General features: G+C 36.8%; 1 protein-coding gene across 5 annotated transcripts in view; it reads right to left on the minus strand.

Annotated features, from left to right (window-relative positions):
• The window catches only part of DOP1A (DOP1 leucine zipper like protein A), a gene marked incomplete at its 5' end in the record, with an annotated part of 94,783 nt that overhangs the window by 53,442 nt on the left and 26,295 nt on the right, over positions 1 to 15,046 (minus strand). For 3 of the 5 annotated variants that reach the window (XM_079716762.1, XM_079716760.1, XM_079716759.1), the window contains 6 exons: positions 7,613 to 7,846; positions 8,159 to 8,188; positions 8,561 to 8,675; positions 10,398 to 10,517; positions 13,151 to 13,271; positions 14,465 to 14,573. In XM_079716762.1, coding sequence (XP_079572888.1) covers positions 7,613 to 7,846; positions 8,159 to 8,188; positions 8,561 to 8,675; positions 10,398 to 10,517; positions 13,151 to 13,271; positions 14,465 to 14,573 — 729 coding nt within the window. The remainder of the gene's footprint in view (positions 1 to 7,612; positions 7,847 to 8,158; positions 8,189 to 8,560; positions 8,676 to 10,397; positions 10,518 to 13,150; positions 13,272 to 14,464; positions 14,574 to 15,046) is intronic. The other 2 variants (XM_079716761.1, XM_079716763.1) reach the window with 1 other exon arrangement.

The following is a 15,046-nucleotide window of genomic DNA, read 5'->3' on the forward strand; positions in this document are numbered from 1 at the left end:
GAGAAAGAAGAACAAAAAACCCCCAAAGTTAGCAGAAGGAAAGAAATCATAAAGATCAGATCAGAAATAAATGAAAAAGAAATGAAGGAAACGATAGCAAAGATCAACCAAACTAAAAGCTGGTTCTTTGAGAAGATAAACAAAATTGACAAACCATTAGCCAGACTCATCAAGAAAAGAAGGGAGAAGACTCAAATCAGTAGAATTAGAAATGAAAAAGGAGAAGTAACAACTGACACTGCAGAAATACAAAAGATCATGAGAGATTACTATAAGCAACTCTATGCCAATAAAATGGACAACCTGGAAGAAATGGACAAATTCTTAGAAATGCACAACCTACCAAGACTGACTCAGGAAGAAATAGAAAATATGAATAGACCAATCACAAGCACTGAAATTGAAACTGTGATAAAAAATCTTCCATCAAACAAAAGCCCAGGACCAGATGGCTTCACAGGCGAATTCTATCAAACATTTAGAGAAGAGCTCACACCCATCCTTCTCAAACTCTTCCAAACAATATCAGAGGAAGGAACACTCCCAAACTCATTCTACGAGGCCACCATCACCTTGATACCAAAACCAGGCAAGGATGTCACAAAGAAAGAAAACTACAGGCCAATATCACTGATGAACATAGATGCAAAAATCCTCAACAAAATACTAGCAAACAGAATCCAACAGCACATTAAAAGGATCATACACCATGATCAAGTGGGGTTTATTCCAGGAATGCAAGGATTCTTCAATATACGCAAATCAATCAATGTGATACACCATATTAACAAGTTGAAGGAGAAAAACCATATGATCATATCAATAGATGCAGAGAAAGCTTTCGACAAAATTCAACACCCATTTATGATAAAAACCCTGCAGAAAGTAGGCATAGAGGGAACTTTCCTCAACATAATAAAGGCCATATATGACAAACCCACAGCCAACATTGTCCTCAATGGTGAAAAACTGAAACCATTTCCACTAAGATCAGGAACAAGACAAGGCTGCCCACTCTCACCACTCTTATTCAACCTAGTTTTGGAAGTTTTAGCCACAGCAATCAGAGAAGAAAAGGAAATAAAAGGAATCCAAATTGGAAAAGAAGAAGTAAAGCTGTCACTGTTTGCAGATGACATGATACTATACATAGAGAATCCTAAAGATGCTACCGAAAAACTACTAGAGCTAATCAATGAATTTGGTAAAGTAGCAGGATACAAAATTAATGCACAGAAATCTCTGGCATTCCTGTACACTAATGATGAAAAATCTGAAAATGAAATCAAGAAAACACTCCCATTTACCATTGCAACAAAAAGAATAAAATATCTAGGAATAAACCTACCTAAGGAGACAAAAGACCTGTATGCAGAAAATTATAAGACACTGATGAAAGAAATTAAAGATGATATAAATAGATGGAGAGATATACCATGCTCCTGGATTGGAAGAATCAATATTGTGAAAATGACTCTACTACCCAAAGCAATCTACAGATTCAATGCAATCCCTATCAAACTACCACTGGCATTTTTCACAGAAGTAGAACAAAAAATTTCAAAATTTGTTTGGAAAAACAAAAGACCCCGAATAGCCAAAGCAATCTTGAGAACGAAAAACGGAGCTGGAGGAATCAGGCTGCCTGACTTCAGACTATACTACAAAGCTACAGTAATTAAGACAGTGTGGTACTGGCATAAAAACAGAAAGATAGATCAGTGGATCAGGATAGAAAGCCCAGAGATAAACCCACGCACATATGGCCAACTTATCTTTGATAAAGGAGGCAGGAATGTACAGTGGAGAAAGGACAGCCTCTTCAATAAGTGGTGCTGGGAAAACTGGACAGGGACATGTAAAAGTATGAGATTAGATCATTCCCTAACACCATACACAAAAATAAGCTCAAAATGGATTAAAGACCTAAATGTAAGGCCAGAAACTATCAAACTCTTAGAGGAAAACATAGGTAGAACACTCTATGACATAAATCACAGCAAGATCCTTTTGGACCCACCTCCTAGAGAAATGGAAATAAAAACAAAGATAAACAAATGGGACCTAATGAAACTTCAAAGCTTTTGCACAGCAAAGGAAACCATAAACAAGACCAAAAGACAACCCTCAGAATGGGAGAAAATATTTGCAAATGAAGCAACTGACAAAGGATTAATCTCCAAAATTTATAAACAGCTCATGCAGCTCAATAGCAAAAAAACAAACAACCCAATCCAAAAATGGGCAGAAGACTTAAATAGGCATTTCTCCAAAGAAGATATACAGACTGCCAACAAACACATGAAAGAATGCTCAACATCATTAATCATTAGAGAAATGCAAATCAAAACTACAATGAGATATCATCTCACACCAGTCAGAATGGCCATCATCAAGAAATCTAGAAACAATAAATGCTGGAGAGGGTGTGGAGAAAAGGGAACACTCTTGCACTGCTGGTGGGAATGTGAATTGGTACAGCCACTATGGAGAACAGTATGGAGGTTCCTTAAAAAACTAAAAATAGAACTACCATATGACCCAGCAATCCCACTACTAGGCATATACCCTGAGAAAACCATAATTCAAAAAGAGACATGTACCAAAATGTTCATTGCAGCTCTATTCACAATAGCCCGCAGCTGGAAACAACCTAAGTGTCCATCATCGGATGAATGGATAAAGAAGATGTGGCACATATATACAATGGAATATTACTCAGCCATAAAAAGAAACGAAACTGAGCTATTTGTAATGAGGTGGATAGACCTAGAGTCTGTCATACAGAGTGAAGTAAGTCAGAAAGAGAAAGACAAATACCGTATGCTAACACATATATATGGAATTAAAAAAAAAAAATGTCATGAAGAACCTAGGGGTAAAACGGGAATAAAGACACAGACCTACTTGAGAATGGACTTGAGGATATGGGGAAGGGGAAGGGTAAGCTGTGACAAAGGGAAAGAGAGGCATGGACATATATACACTACCAAACGTAAGGTAGATAGATAGTGGGAAACAGCCGCAGAGCACAGGGAGATCAGCTCGGTGCTTTGTGACCGCCTGGAGGGGTGGGATGGGGAGGGTGGGAGGGAGGGAGATGCATGAGGGAGGGGATGTGGGAACAGATGTATATGTATGACTGATTCACTTTGTTATAAAGCAGAAACTAATAAAAAAAAAAAAAAAGAATAACTTCATCATTATTAATAATAATGATTAACTGTTCCCTCTCTATAAAGATAGGATGAGTACAATCATCAAGCATATTTTATGGCTTAGTTTAAGTAAACAAAAGCTATACATATCACAAACTCCTTGGATGATTGTGCCAGAGCATAATTTGAACTTGAATAAGATCACTAAAAAGTGATCTTATGGAAGATCACTGAAGATATACACACTAAATGCTCTGATGCTACAAAGCTGGGCCTCACCTGGTGTTCTCTGCCTCAGTGAATGACACCACCCTTCATCAAAACAGGAAGGCAGGAATCTAGGGGCGATTCTTGGTACCTTCTCCACCTCTCTTCCACACTTTCCTCACATCCATTCCAGTACAGCGGTCAAGGATGCTGGCCATGAGTCAGCTAAGAGTCTGCCACTTTCCCGCTTGGCAAGTCACTGAACCTCTCCGAACCTTGGCAAGTTACTGAACCTCTTCAAACCTCCTAATCTATGTAATTGAGATGGCAAATTCCCACATTTTACAGCTGCAATGAGGATTAAGTAAGACAGTGTAGAACCTGCCACTTGGTAAACCTTCAATAAATGTTAGTGACCACTCATTACCCTACCAATCCATTACTGCAGCTTATTGATTTTTCCTCCTCAATACGTGGCTGATCCATCCATTTCTGTCTTTACTCCCCCATCTTGTAAGTACATGTTACCACCGCCTCTCATCTGCACTACTGCAGGTCTCCCCACATCCATTTCTGTTTCTCAGATCCATACTCCACACTGCAACCAGAGTAATTTTTCTTTTCTTTTTTTTTTAACATCTTTATTGGAGTATAATTGCTTTACATTGTTGTGTTAGTTTCTGCTGTATAACAAAGTGAATCCACTATACGTATACTTATATCCCCATATCCCCTCCCTTGGACTAATTTTTCAAATACACAATGTGATTATGTCACTTGCTTTTCTCCCTTCGGTGTCTTCCCATTGCTCTGAAGATAAAGACTAAAAGCCTTAGTACAGTGAAAAGGCTCTGTAAGACTTGGCCCCTGACTGCCTCAGCAGCAGCATCTCCCCTCCTTGTCTGCACGGCGCTCCTTTTTGCCTACGAGTCTGTGCAAATGCTCCTTCCTCTGTCAAGGGCTCTCTTCTTCCTACCTCACCTGCCCGGATTCCTCTAGAGCTTCACTCAAACAATCCGTCCTCAAGAAAGCCTTCCGTGGCCCCCAATCTAGGTCTGATCACCCCTTTCCCACATTCCTACCACTCCATTCTTTCCTTCATACATTTATCACAACTATAATTAAATATGCAATTATTTAATATATGTCTCTCAAGCAGAAAGAAAGGGTCAGGAAGGGCAAAGTTCACCTAGATGTGCCTAGTTCACTGCTGGATACATAGAGTGGGTGCTCTCTATTTCAAAGGTAAGAAAACTGAGGCTCAGGGAAGTTCAAAACAAAACTCGCCCAAGGTCATAGCAAATAAACTTAGTAGGTCGAAGAGCTCAGATTAGATGCTTCTAAACTTCAGCCTCCTTTCACCACAGCAGATGACTGTCTCTATAACAGCATGAGAACTTTTCACATTACAATGCCAAAGTTTAGAGGCAACAGAACTGAACTTGTCGATTTTTCTCCTTTGAAATTTATACATTTAAAAAAAATAAGTCTTATTTAAATGGTAAAATTGTCATTAGCTTATTATTATTTCTGTATTCATCTTTCTCATATAAGGATTATAAAACAATGGATGATATTACATTAATAGAATTCATGCTATAAATTCAGTTACACCTGCATACATTTATAACACTTAGTTGTATGGTCTATATTACGTAACTATAGTTCAGATTATTTTATAGTAAAATATCTTTCTGAAAATAGAAAGGAATTACATTTGGGTATAGATATCCAATACACTGATTTTACAAAAATGTACTAAGTACATGGAGAAAAAATTAGATTTATAATTTTTAAAAGAATCATTCCTTCAATTACAATTTCAAAAAAAGGAATACTGAAAATACTCTCAGCTTTCAAATATGATCAATATTAGACATCTCAGTGAAGATAATACCACTGTGCTTCAGTAAAAAATAGGAAAGAACATAGAAACCCCGGGAACAGGCAGGAAGACCAAAGGGTGGGAAGCATATCTAAGGTTAATCAACCATTATATTAAAAAAGTATATTATTTAATTGTCTTTCATTTAATATGAATGGGTGTTCCCATTTACTTTACCTGTAACCACCAATAAAGTGCCTCCAGATGTTTTCTACATAGTAAATATTCACATATTTGAATATGCTATTGAGAGACTGCTAAGGTCCCTCCCCTACTTTCACTAATCTCATTCAAATAAAAACCAAACCAATAATAGCTAATATCTATTTTAGTTTTATTCCTAAGAAGATCCTAGAGGCATAAATTAAGGAAAAACAGCACAACAAAATGAACTGTCCAACAACAGAATCAATATCTCTCACATATAAATAGTAAGCAGGTAGGAAGGAAAATAAGACAGACTAGTTTTAGTTTATGTGGGATAATCCTGGGATATATTTAAATTGTTTGAGGGTAATGTTCATTTCATACATGAAAAGCAATATATTTAGAAGGTCCAAGAAAAAAGTTCTAGGGTTAAGACTTGATGGAAAAGGCTGTATGAGATCATCCTGATAATGCATTTTGCCTGGCTGACAAAATTAAAAAGCAACTGAAAAAAAAAGTAAGGGCAACTACACAACCACAGGATTTAGGTAATGAACTTATATGCTAGAAATTTTTAAATCTTTTTTTTGACATAGTGCCCCTGTGCCTAAATTCAACGGAATTACATGATTCCGTGAATGTTTTTCATTACTATTTACTAAAAAGTACATGTAATATTATAAACCTGAAAGCTTTTAAACTGCTGATTTTTCCACACCCATTTCATAGGTGTTTAAATATGTTACTAGTGCCAGACATTAAAATTATAGTTGACCCTGAGCAATGCAGGGGTTAGAGGTACCGAACCCCTATACAGTCAAAAATCCACATGTAACCTTTGATACCACCAAAACTTAACTTCTAAAAGCTTACTGTTGTCTGGAAGCCTTACTGATAACATAAATAATATATTAAAACATATTCTGTATGTTATATGTATATCTATGCATATTTTATGCATTCATGACATACCTAACTTTTTCTTAATTTTTGTGATTTTTCTAGGCTATGTGGTTTGCCTGAGAGTTTTTTCAAATTGTCACAAATCTCCAAAAAATTTTCCAATATATTTATTGAAAAAAAATCCACATATAAGTGGACCCACTCAGTTCAGACCTGTGTTGCTCAAGGGTCAACTGTGTTACAATTCTATTCAACATCATAAAGTAAGCATTAAGAATCTGGGGGCTTCCCTGGTGGTGCAGTGGTTGAGAGTCCGCCTGCCGATGCAGGGGATGCGGGTTCGTGCCCCGGTCCGGGAGGATCCCACGTGCCACGGAGCGGCTGGGCCCATAAGCCATGGCCGCTGAGCCTGCGCGTCTGGAGCCTGTGCTCCGCGACGGGAGACGCCACAACAGTGAGAGGCCCCCGTACCGCAAAGGAGGAAAAAAAAAAAAAAAAAAAAGAATCTGGAAGACCGAGGAGAGCAAAAAGATTCTGGATTTCAAGAAGAACATGTCAAAAATTTAGTGTATATATATGAAAAGGACCAATAAACTTTGTATTATAAACCTGCTGTTTAATAGGATAGTAACTAGCAACATGTGGCTATTAGGCTCTTGAAATGTGGCTGATCTGACAAAGAAACTACATTTTTTAATGCAATTAATTTTAATTAAAATTTTAAAAGTGATCCTTAATTTAGTTCCGAGAAAACTTTTAAGTATGTTTCGAACAAGCTGGGTATGTGAATTTAATTTTTCAAATGTAAATTTTACCAAATTAAGTATAGATCATGTACTTCTAATAAAAATTTAGTATTTGAATGTGCTGTAAGTATAAAATACACAGTGGAATTTTAAAGACAGTACAAAAAAGAATGTAAAATATCTGACTAGTATTTTTTATGTTACATCATTTTCTATTGATTACATGTTGAAATGGTAATATATTAGCTTTAATGGGCCAAGTAAAATACAATTAAAATTATTTTCACCTGTTCTATATATATATATTTTTTACTGTAGCTACCAGAAAATTTTAAATTACATATGTTGCTTGTGTTATATTTCTTTTGGAAAGTGTGGATATAGACAGTTAAATTGCACTAGAGCCAAAAAAAAAGCCTACAAGACGGTCTACTGCCACAACACTGGGAACTAGGAAAGATTGACGAATATTTAAATGAGTATGTGTTAAGTGATTTTAGTTAGCAACTGTTCTGCCTTGAAGAAATATAATTGGTCTAGTACCAAAAATAACAGCAAAGTGTTACCTTTTTGTCTTCCCACTCCTTGACTGAGTTGTTCTGCCCACTTGGAAACTGCAACACACCTCCAGTGCTGGCAGATAACAGAGGAGGTTGAACCTTGCTAAGGATCTTTGAGCAGAGCCTGAGAGAATCTGTGAGTTCAGTCAAGTGCAATGTCTGGAGGTGGCTTGTCAGGGCAGATATCATCCTGAGCAGCAACTGGGGCAAGTGTTCTGTCTGGATTTCAATGTAAGTCTCCTGAAAATAAAAGCAAAGTGACAAAAGTTTATACAGTGTATAACTCCAAAGTTACGTTATTTAATTTTTAACTTATTAATATATAAGAAAAAGAAATAATTTTACTCATTTTATATGTACCATGCTCTTAATTAACATTGTATGGTCATTTATTATTAATGACGTAAAATTTCTATTCCCAAATACTCAATTTTAAGTACTTCGAAGCATGTACTATAAAAGAACCCCAGTTTTATCTGTTACATTACTGAAATTATAACATAACAAAAGTGAATACAATCAGTTAAAAACAAAACAGGCTGAATGTCATACCTGACACAGCACCCTCATACTTCTAGTAGGCTTCAAAATGAGAAAGCAAAGAATTGAGGAGAGAAAAGGGGAAAAGATTTCCAACAGTCTTCATTTAATAGAATCATTAATGAATACAAATGCAGCATTAGACTATTATATACTAAACATGTAAGAATTCAGTAACATGCAATTATGAAGTATATTCCATGTATTATATAAGAATTTTATATGTATTATATATAATGTATGTCAGAGGACAAAACACTTCAAAAATTTTATTTAAAATGCTATGCCAAAAGGGGGAAAAATCAAGTTAATTTAAAAAATGATATTTTTTGAAGATGCGGTCCATTTCCAAAATGAAATATTTGAACTACGTTATTGCATTTCCTCAATATTTTTTCACCAAGGTGATCTTACCAAAGAAACTATATCCAACAAAAAATCCACCAGTAAGCAGAAATTGGTCAGCTGTAACTCAGATGAGTTGTTAATATCTCCAGGCCCAATCTGAAGTCTGGCATGCAGTGTCCTCCTAAAAGGACAAAATTCACTTTATCAAGTATCCTATCAAGTGATGACATCATTGTTTTTTAAATGAGTCATGTCAACATTGGGATGCACACGGTTAACTTCTTGTGATGAAGTATGTTCCCTTCCCCTAGGACACTACTGCATCTCTACACGGAAAATTCCCAAAGCAAGATTCCTAGGCTGAACCTCTCCCTATGACACCCATCCTGAACTTCCAAGTGTTCTGGGTGGTTCTATTTTGGACTTATTTCCTATTTCTCCCACTACAGATCTCATCTCCTAGTTAAAATGGACTATTTGCTGCTTGATTTCTAACCTCAGGGCCTTTGTTCATACCAACCTGCCCCCCTGGATAGGCACCCTCTCCCAGCCTCATTCGCTCATATCCAAATGCAGCCATCCTTCAAACGGTACCTCCTCTAAGAAGCCTCTTCTGATACAAGTAGTAGAGATTATTCCTCCAACAAATATGCGCATTAAATCACATTAATCCTATCTGCCCATACACTGCCCTACACTCTGAAGACAACAAAGTAAGAATATGCTACAGTCCCTAGCAAGCAAGAAATATAAGCCTATACACAAATAACGTAAAAATGTGATAGGGTAGGAGAAGTTGATTCTGATGGGAGATTTGAGGGAGTCATAGAAGGCTTCTGAAAGGGGGGTGACCTCTTTATAGGACCTTACCAGATGGGCTAGGGAGAAGAATATTTTAGAAAAAATAACATGAGTGAAAGCTCAGCAGCATCACTGAAGGCTCAGTTAATGTTGTTCAAGGAATAGTCCAGGTTAGCTAAAGAAGGGTATATGTGTATGTTTGTGAATGTGAAAACGAAGTGGAAACCTGGGCCAGGGCCAGGTGGTGAAAAGACACCCACAATTCCTCTACATTCCTACCACATCTTAGTCTCTCTCTTAAGGCACCCGTAACCTTTAATTTAATACAGTACTAGGAATATGCATGAGCATGTCTTACTTGTTCCTGCTGTGAGCTCTTTGGAGACAGGCACTGTCTATATGTCTAGCATAGTGCCTTTCCACTGGGTGCGCAGTAGCTGCTCAATGAGTAAGCAAGCAACTTTCTAAATCATTAAAGGGATTAATTTTATATTTTTAAGAGACTTCTAATCTCGAGATCATAAATGCTTACTTGTTGACTCTATGCTCCCAAGGCTTGAGAGGTTAATCTGCTGCTGAGAGAATTTGGTCTAGAATCCAGACAGAAATTCTACCCAGGTTCACTAGTATTACTGGGTTTTCAGAGCATTTTTTAAGCTTTATGACCTAAGGAGTGGATGATAATATGGGCTGGTTCTATGTTTTTAAAAACATGAAAGTGACCGAGGACTTCTTTGTTATTCAAAGTGAGAAGTATTTGGGGAAAGTGTGCTGAGACACCAGCCACAAATTTGCTATTTTCTCTGCAACAAAGAAAAACTGGATTACTATAGATTGGAGAGGGAAAAATCTTTCATCTATGCTGGTGACTGAATGACTCATCTCTAAACTCCTTTTCAAATCTAAGATTATACGATCAATGATTCCGTATTCTAGAGTGACATGTAGAGACAGATTATGGCCATTAAATGGTAGTTGTCAGGAGTAGTAGTAAAATGTATAAAAGAACATTCTTTTCATTAAACTCAAGAACTTAAAAAAAAATAACAAAGACTGGCTTTGAATGCTATTAAATGAAAATGAATAAAACAGTTTAACGTACCTACAACATTCTTCAAACCAACGTGCAACATAATCCCACATATAATAAGGCTCAAAGGAATTAAAGAGAAGGTTGGCAGTTTTAATCAGTTCTGCTGTTTTCTTATTTTCCCTTAATTTACTAAAAAAAAAAAAGAAAAAACAAAAACTGATAAATATAACATCTACTTTTTCAAATTTAAATGTGAGTGGAATATTGTTAGGGGAGTACATATTCCTAAGTATTGGCTAGATAACTTGCTAGTGAGAATATTGCAACAAATGATTTTTTTTTTTTTTTTGCTGTACGCGGGCCTCTCACTATTGTAGCCTCTCCCGTTGCGGAGCACAGGCTCCGGACGCGCAGGCTCAGCGGCCATGGCTCACGGGCCCAGCTGCTCCGCGGCATGTGGGATTTTCACGGACCGGGGCACGAACCCGTGTCCCCTGCATTGGCAGGCGGACTCTCAACCACTGCACCACCAGGGAAGCCCAAATGATTTTTATCTACTATCACTTTATCACTTTATGTGTAGCTATTTTTCCAAATTTGAGTTTTCATAACTCAAATGTATGATCAAGATCAGAAATTAACCTTGCATAAGAAAAACAGCTGTGCTTCTAGCAGAACAGGAAGTTCTTTTTTTTTTTTTTGCGGTATGCGGGACTCTCACTGTTGTGGCCTCTCCCGTTGCGGAGCACAGGCTCCGGACACGCAGGCTCAGCGGCCATGGCTCACGGGCCCAGCTGCTCCGCGGCATGTGGGATCTTCCCAGACCGGGGCACGAACCCCGGTCCCCTGCATCAGCAGGCGGACTCTCAACCACTGTGCCACCAGGGAAGCCCAGGAAGTTCTTTTTGAACTATTTTGAGAGCCTGATGGTGAATTTGGCATTAAATTCCTTTGTTTCCCTTGGCACATATAAACTGAGTGGTGATTTTTTTTTTAAATTAATTAATTAATTAATTAATCTTTGGTTATGTTGGGTCTTCGCTGCTGTGTGCGGGCTTTCTCTAGTTGTGGCGAGCGGGGGCTACTCTTTGTTTTGGTGCACAGGCTTCTCATTGCGGTGGCTTCTCTTGTTGTGGAGCATGGGCTCTAGGTGCACGGGCTTCAGTAGTTGTGGCATGCGGGCTCAGTAGTTGTGGCTTGCGGGCTCTAGAGTGCAGGCTCAGTAGTTGTAGCACATGGGCTTAGTTGCTCCGCGACATGTGGGGTCTTCCTGGACCAGGGCTCCAACCCGTGTCCCCTGCACTGGCAGGCGGATTCTTAACCACTGCGCCACCAGGGAAGGCTCGGTGATTTGATTTTGACAGCCTTGATTCTGAAAGAATTTTGTCTGCTTTCCTGTACTATTCAGGATTTGTTTGAGAAAGGTTAAGTTTATCTTGGTGAGTTTCAATCAAATTATTATTTTTAGCTTGAAAAACAATAACAACAAAAAGAAGTAATACTGTCAATAGCCACTCTTACTGTAATTCCATCAGGGAAAAATAACTTCGTTATTTCAAGTGGGAGCCCTCTAGCCTATTAAATACCCGCTTAAGTACCATCTCCTGTCACCCTTCCTAACAATTAAAACAATTATTTTTCTATATAGTGATGTACTGTCAATACAACTAGCATGTTATAGCACGAAAAGCTAATTAAATATTCTATGGACAAAATAAATTATCAGGCAGTGTACAGAATGCAACAGAGTACAAGGTTAGTCAACATTAACTGCTCAAACAAAAATCAGAGGGGATTATATTTATCAGAGATCAAAAACTGTCTTAAAAAGTCTTAATATATAAAAGTATGCTTTAGGAAAGCCCAGGTTATCTCCAAAGTGTCACCAAGGTGACATTAATAAAATGCAAAGTGAGAATTCCCTGGCAGTCCAGTAGTTAGGACTCTGCACTTTCACTGCTGAGGGCCCAGGTTCTATCCCTGGTCAGGGAACTAAGATCCCACAAGCCATGCAGTGCAGCCAAAAAAATTTAATTAATTAATTAATTAATTAAATAAAATGCAAAGTATGTAAAAGAAATTGTTGTCTTGGATCCTTTGTCATAATGATAGATGAGACTGGAAAACAGGTAGGCTCCTTAAAGTAGAGAAGAAATGAAAATGTAAGACTTTGTCAGCATGTATCTACCACTGACTTAGAGAAGAGGATATGCTAATGTTATATGACTTCTCCCAGGGATTAAAAAAAATATGTATATATATACACACACACATATATATATAGAAATAATTTGAAAGAAGAAAGAACCATCACTTGAAAAAAAGTCTTTAAAGAACACCTAGTGCCCTCTGATTCATTTAAATCTGTGTTCACATCTTTTTCTGACCTATGCTTTGGTCTCCTGAGTGTGTCAAGGCACCAAGAGGGCACCACCCCAGGCAAACTACCAGGCCTGGTTACCAAGCAAGGTATGGCTTTCATTATTAACTGACATGCGAAAGCTAATCTCTTGTGAGTTTGATAAGTGTGAATGAATCCCTGGAATCTGTATCTTCACAGTAACTGCTAAAATTTAGTCTTCTAACCTGGTGAGGTTGAGAACCAACCCTGGAAGGTGGTGGCATTGTACACAGCACTCATGCTACACATGCCTGTTTGAAAGGTCAGTGCAGTTAATTACGAGAGTTCACATTACTAAAATATAGTGATACTTTAAATCAAACTGACTCATTCGTAACACAAATTTCATATAGCAATGTCTACTTTACAAATATTAATAAAAGAGGACCTTTGTGTCATGCTTAATTTTTTGGTAATCCACCTGCTTAACTGAGCGTGATCCTTGCTGAAGGGTGGTTCCATCTGAAGATCCAATTCTGCTTTACACTGAGAATATAATGTTCTAAATACTTCAATGAGGACATCTTCTAGAATTACAGGTCCTAAAATTAATATACATATTAAAGACAATAATTAATATTACAAATCATGATTATCTACAAATTGGCACAATTAAAGTATGCTTTAAAACAGGTATTTTGAAAAAATAATGTTTTTTCCAGAAATGAAACTAAACTTCACATCCTGAGAGGCTAACAGTAAAATAGTAAATAACTGAACAAAGGTTTATTTAACTATATAGGTTGACTTAATAAATTATAAAACCAGGGAAACTGGTTTTGCCAGTTAATAGCTCTATTAGCTTGGACAAGTTATTTAACTTCTTTGAGCTTTGGTTTCTTCATGCAGAATGAGGATAATAGCAAACTTATGGGACTATCAGTGTAAGGGTCAGGAAAAATTCTGTAAGATGGGTAGCATGGTTCCCAGAATATAATGAGTACTCAATGAATGTAACTTATATTACTATTATTAATTAAAATAATACAAAAGTGCACAAGGCTAAACTTTACTGCTATAAGAGACGCCAATCTCCTCAGAAAACTTCCTGAACTTCCATCTATTACCACGTAATAGAGCCACTCATACAACTCAAATTATTTTTATATTTAAATTTTTTCATTTTTCTTTTAAGAGTTGGTGAGAGAACTTATGCATATTTGCTAAAATTTCTGCACATAATTTAATAAAACTACATACTTTATTATTTCACTTTATTGTTGCTAATAGTTTCAGTTTTTCTTAATTTCTGTCCCAGGTGCTGTAACTATCTTCCCAAGAGATCTAGTATGTAAGTACACAGTGAAGAAAGGGAAAACACATAAAACAAAGGGGATGTGGGGAAGAAGGTTGAGGGGTATGACTAAAATATTTTTGCTCAAATCCTTGAATTCTGTCAACTGTAAGACAGTCATGACAGATGATCAGTGTTTCGATTTCAGTACCTTAATCAGGATTAAGAGGGGCTTAGATAGCACCTTTAAGGTGACTCCTCTGCTACCTACGTAGTACAGGGTACACATATGATAACATACCAGTTGAATGTACATCTGTATCTTCTTAATGTTCTAGAGTGAATTTTAGGTAAGGAATTGTTGAGAACCTGTATTTAAAGGCCACCTCAAAACACAGAAATTTTTCTAAGTAATGATTTTGTCTTATTTTTATCATGAAGCAATACAAAACAACCACATATGATCTTATGCCCTAGGATAGTTGGGATAGTATATATTACCTAGCTCAGGTTTGTCCAGTAAACTGATTAAAATACGAAAAGGTTTTAGATCCTGCATTAAAGTGCTCTCTTCTCCAAATCCATTCACTTGTAAGATCCCCACCATTGCCTTCAAAGAAGAAAAAGTACATTAGTCATTTAAGTAAACAAATTCAAGGATTTTTTCTTAAGAAAAATATTTTTATATACAACCATATGTAAACAGAGATTTACATCTCCTATTGCTTTTCTGAAGTTCTTTTGCTGAAGTTGGCTTTTTTCCTCTGCTAGGGGGAAAAGAAAAGTTATATTCATTTCTCTTGACAGAAGAAGAAAGGGCTTAACTTTTCCACCTTTTTTTCTAGAGAAAATGTAAAGAAAATCTAGAAAAATAAATTCATGAAATATTTGATTTCCTAAAAGATAAAAATGTTCCTCTTGACTGTCAACATTCCCCAAACTATCACTCGTTATCATGGCAGCATCTACTATTATGCAATTATTTTCTCATTAGTAACTCAAAACTGTATTCTTATAACCTCACTTATTTCAAACTGTTTCAGATACCATGTACTCTCTCAGTTTAAGATATCTTGAATAAAT

The sequence above is a fragment of the Hyperoodon ampullatus genome (genome assembly GCF_949752795.1).
Source record: "Hyperoodon ampullatus genome assembly, chromosome: 12".
In the NCBI taxonomy this organism is placed as follows: domain Eukaryota; kingdom Metazoa; phylum Chordata; class Mammalia; order Artiodactyla; family Ziphiidae; genus Hyperoodon; species Hyperoodon ampullatus.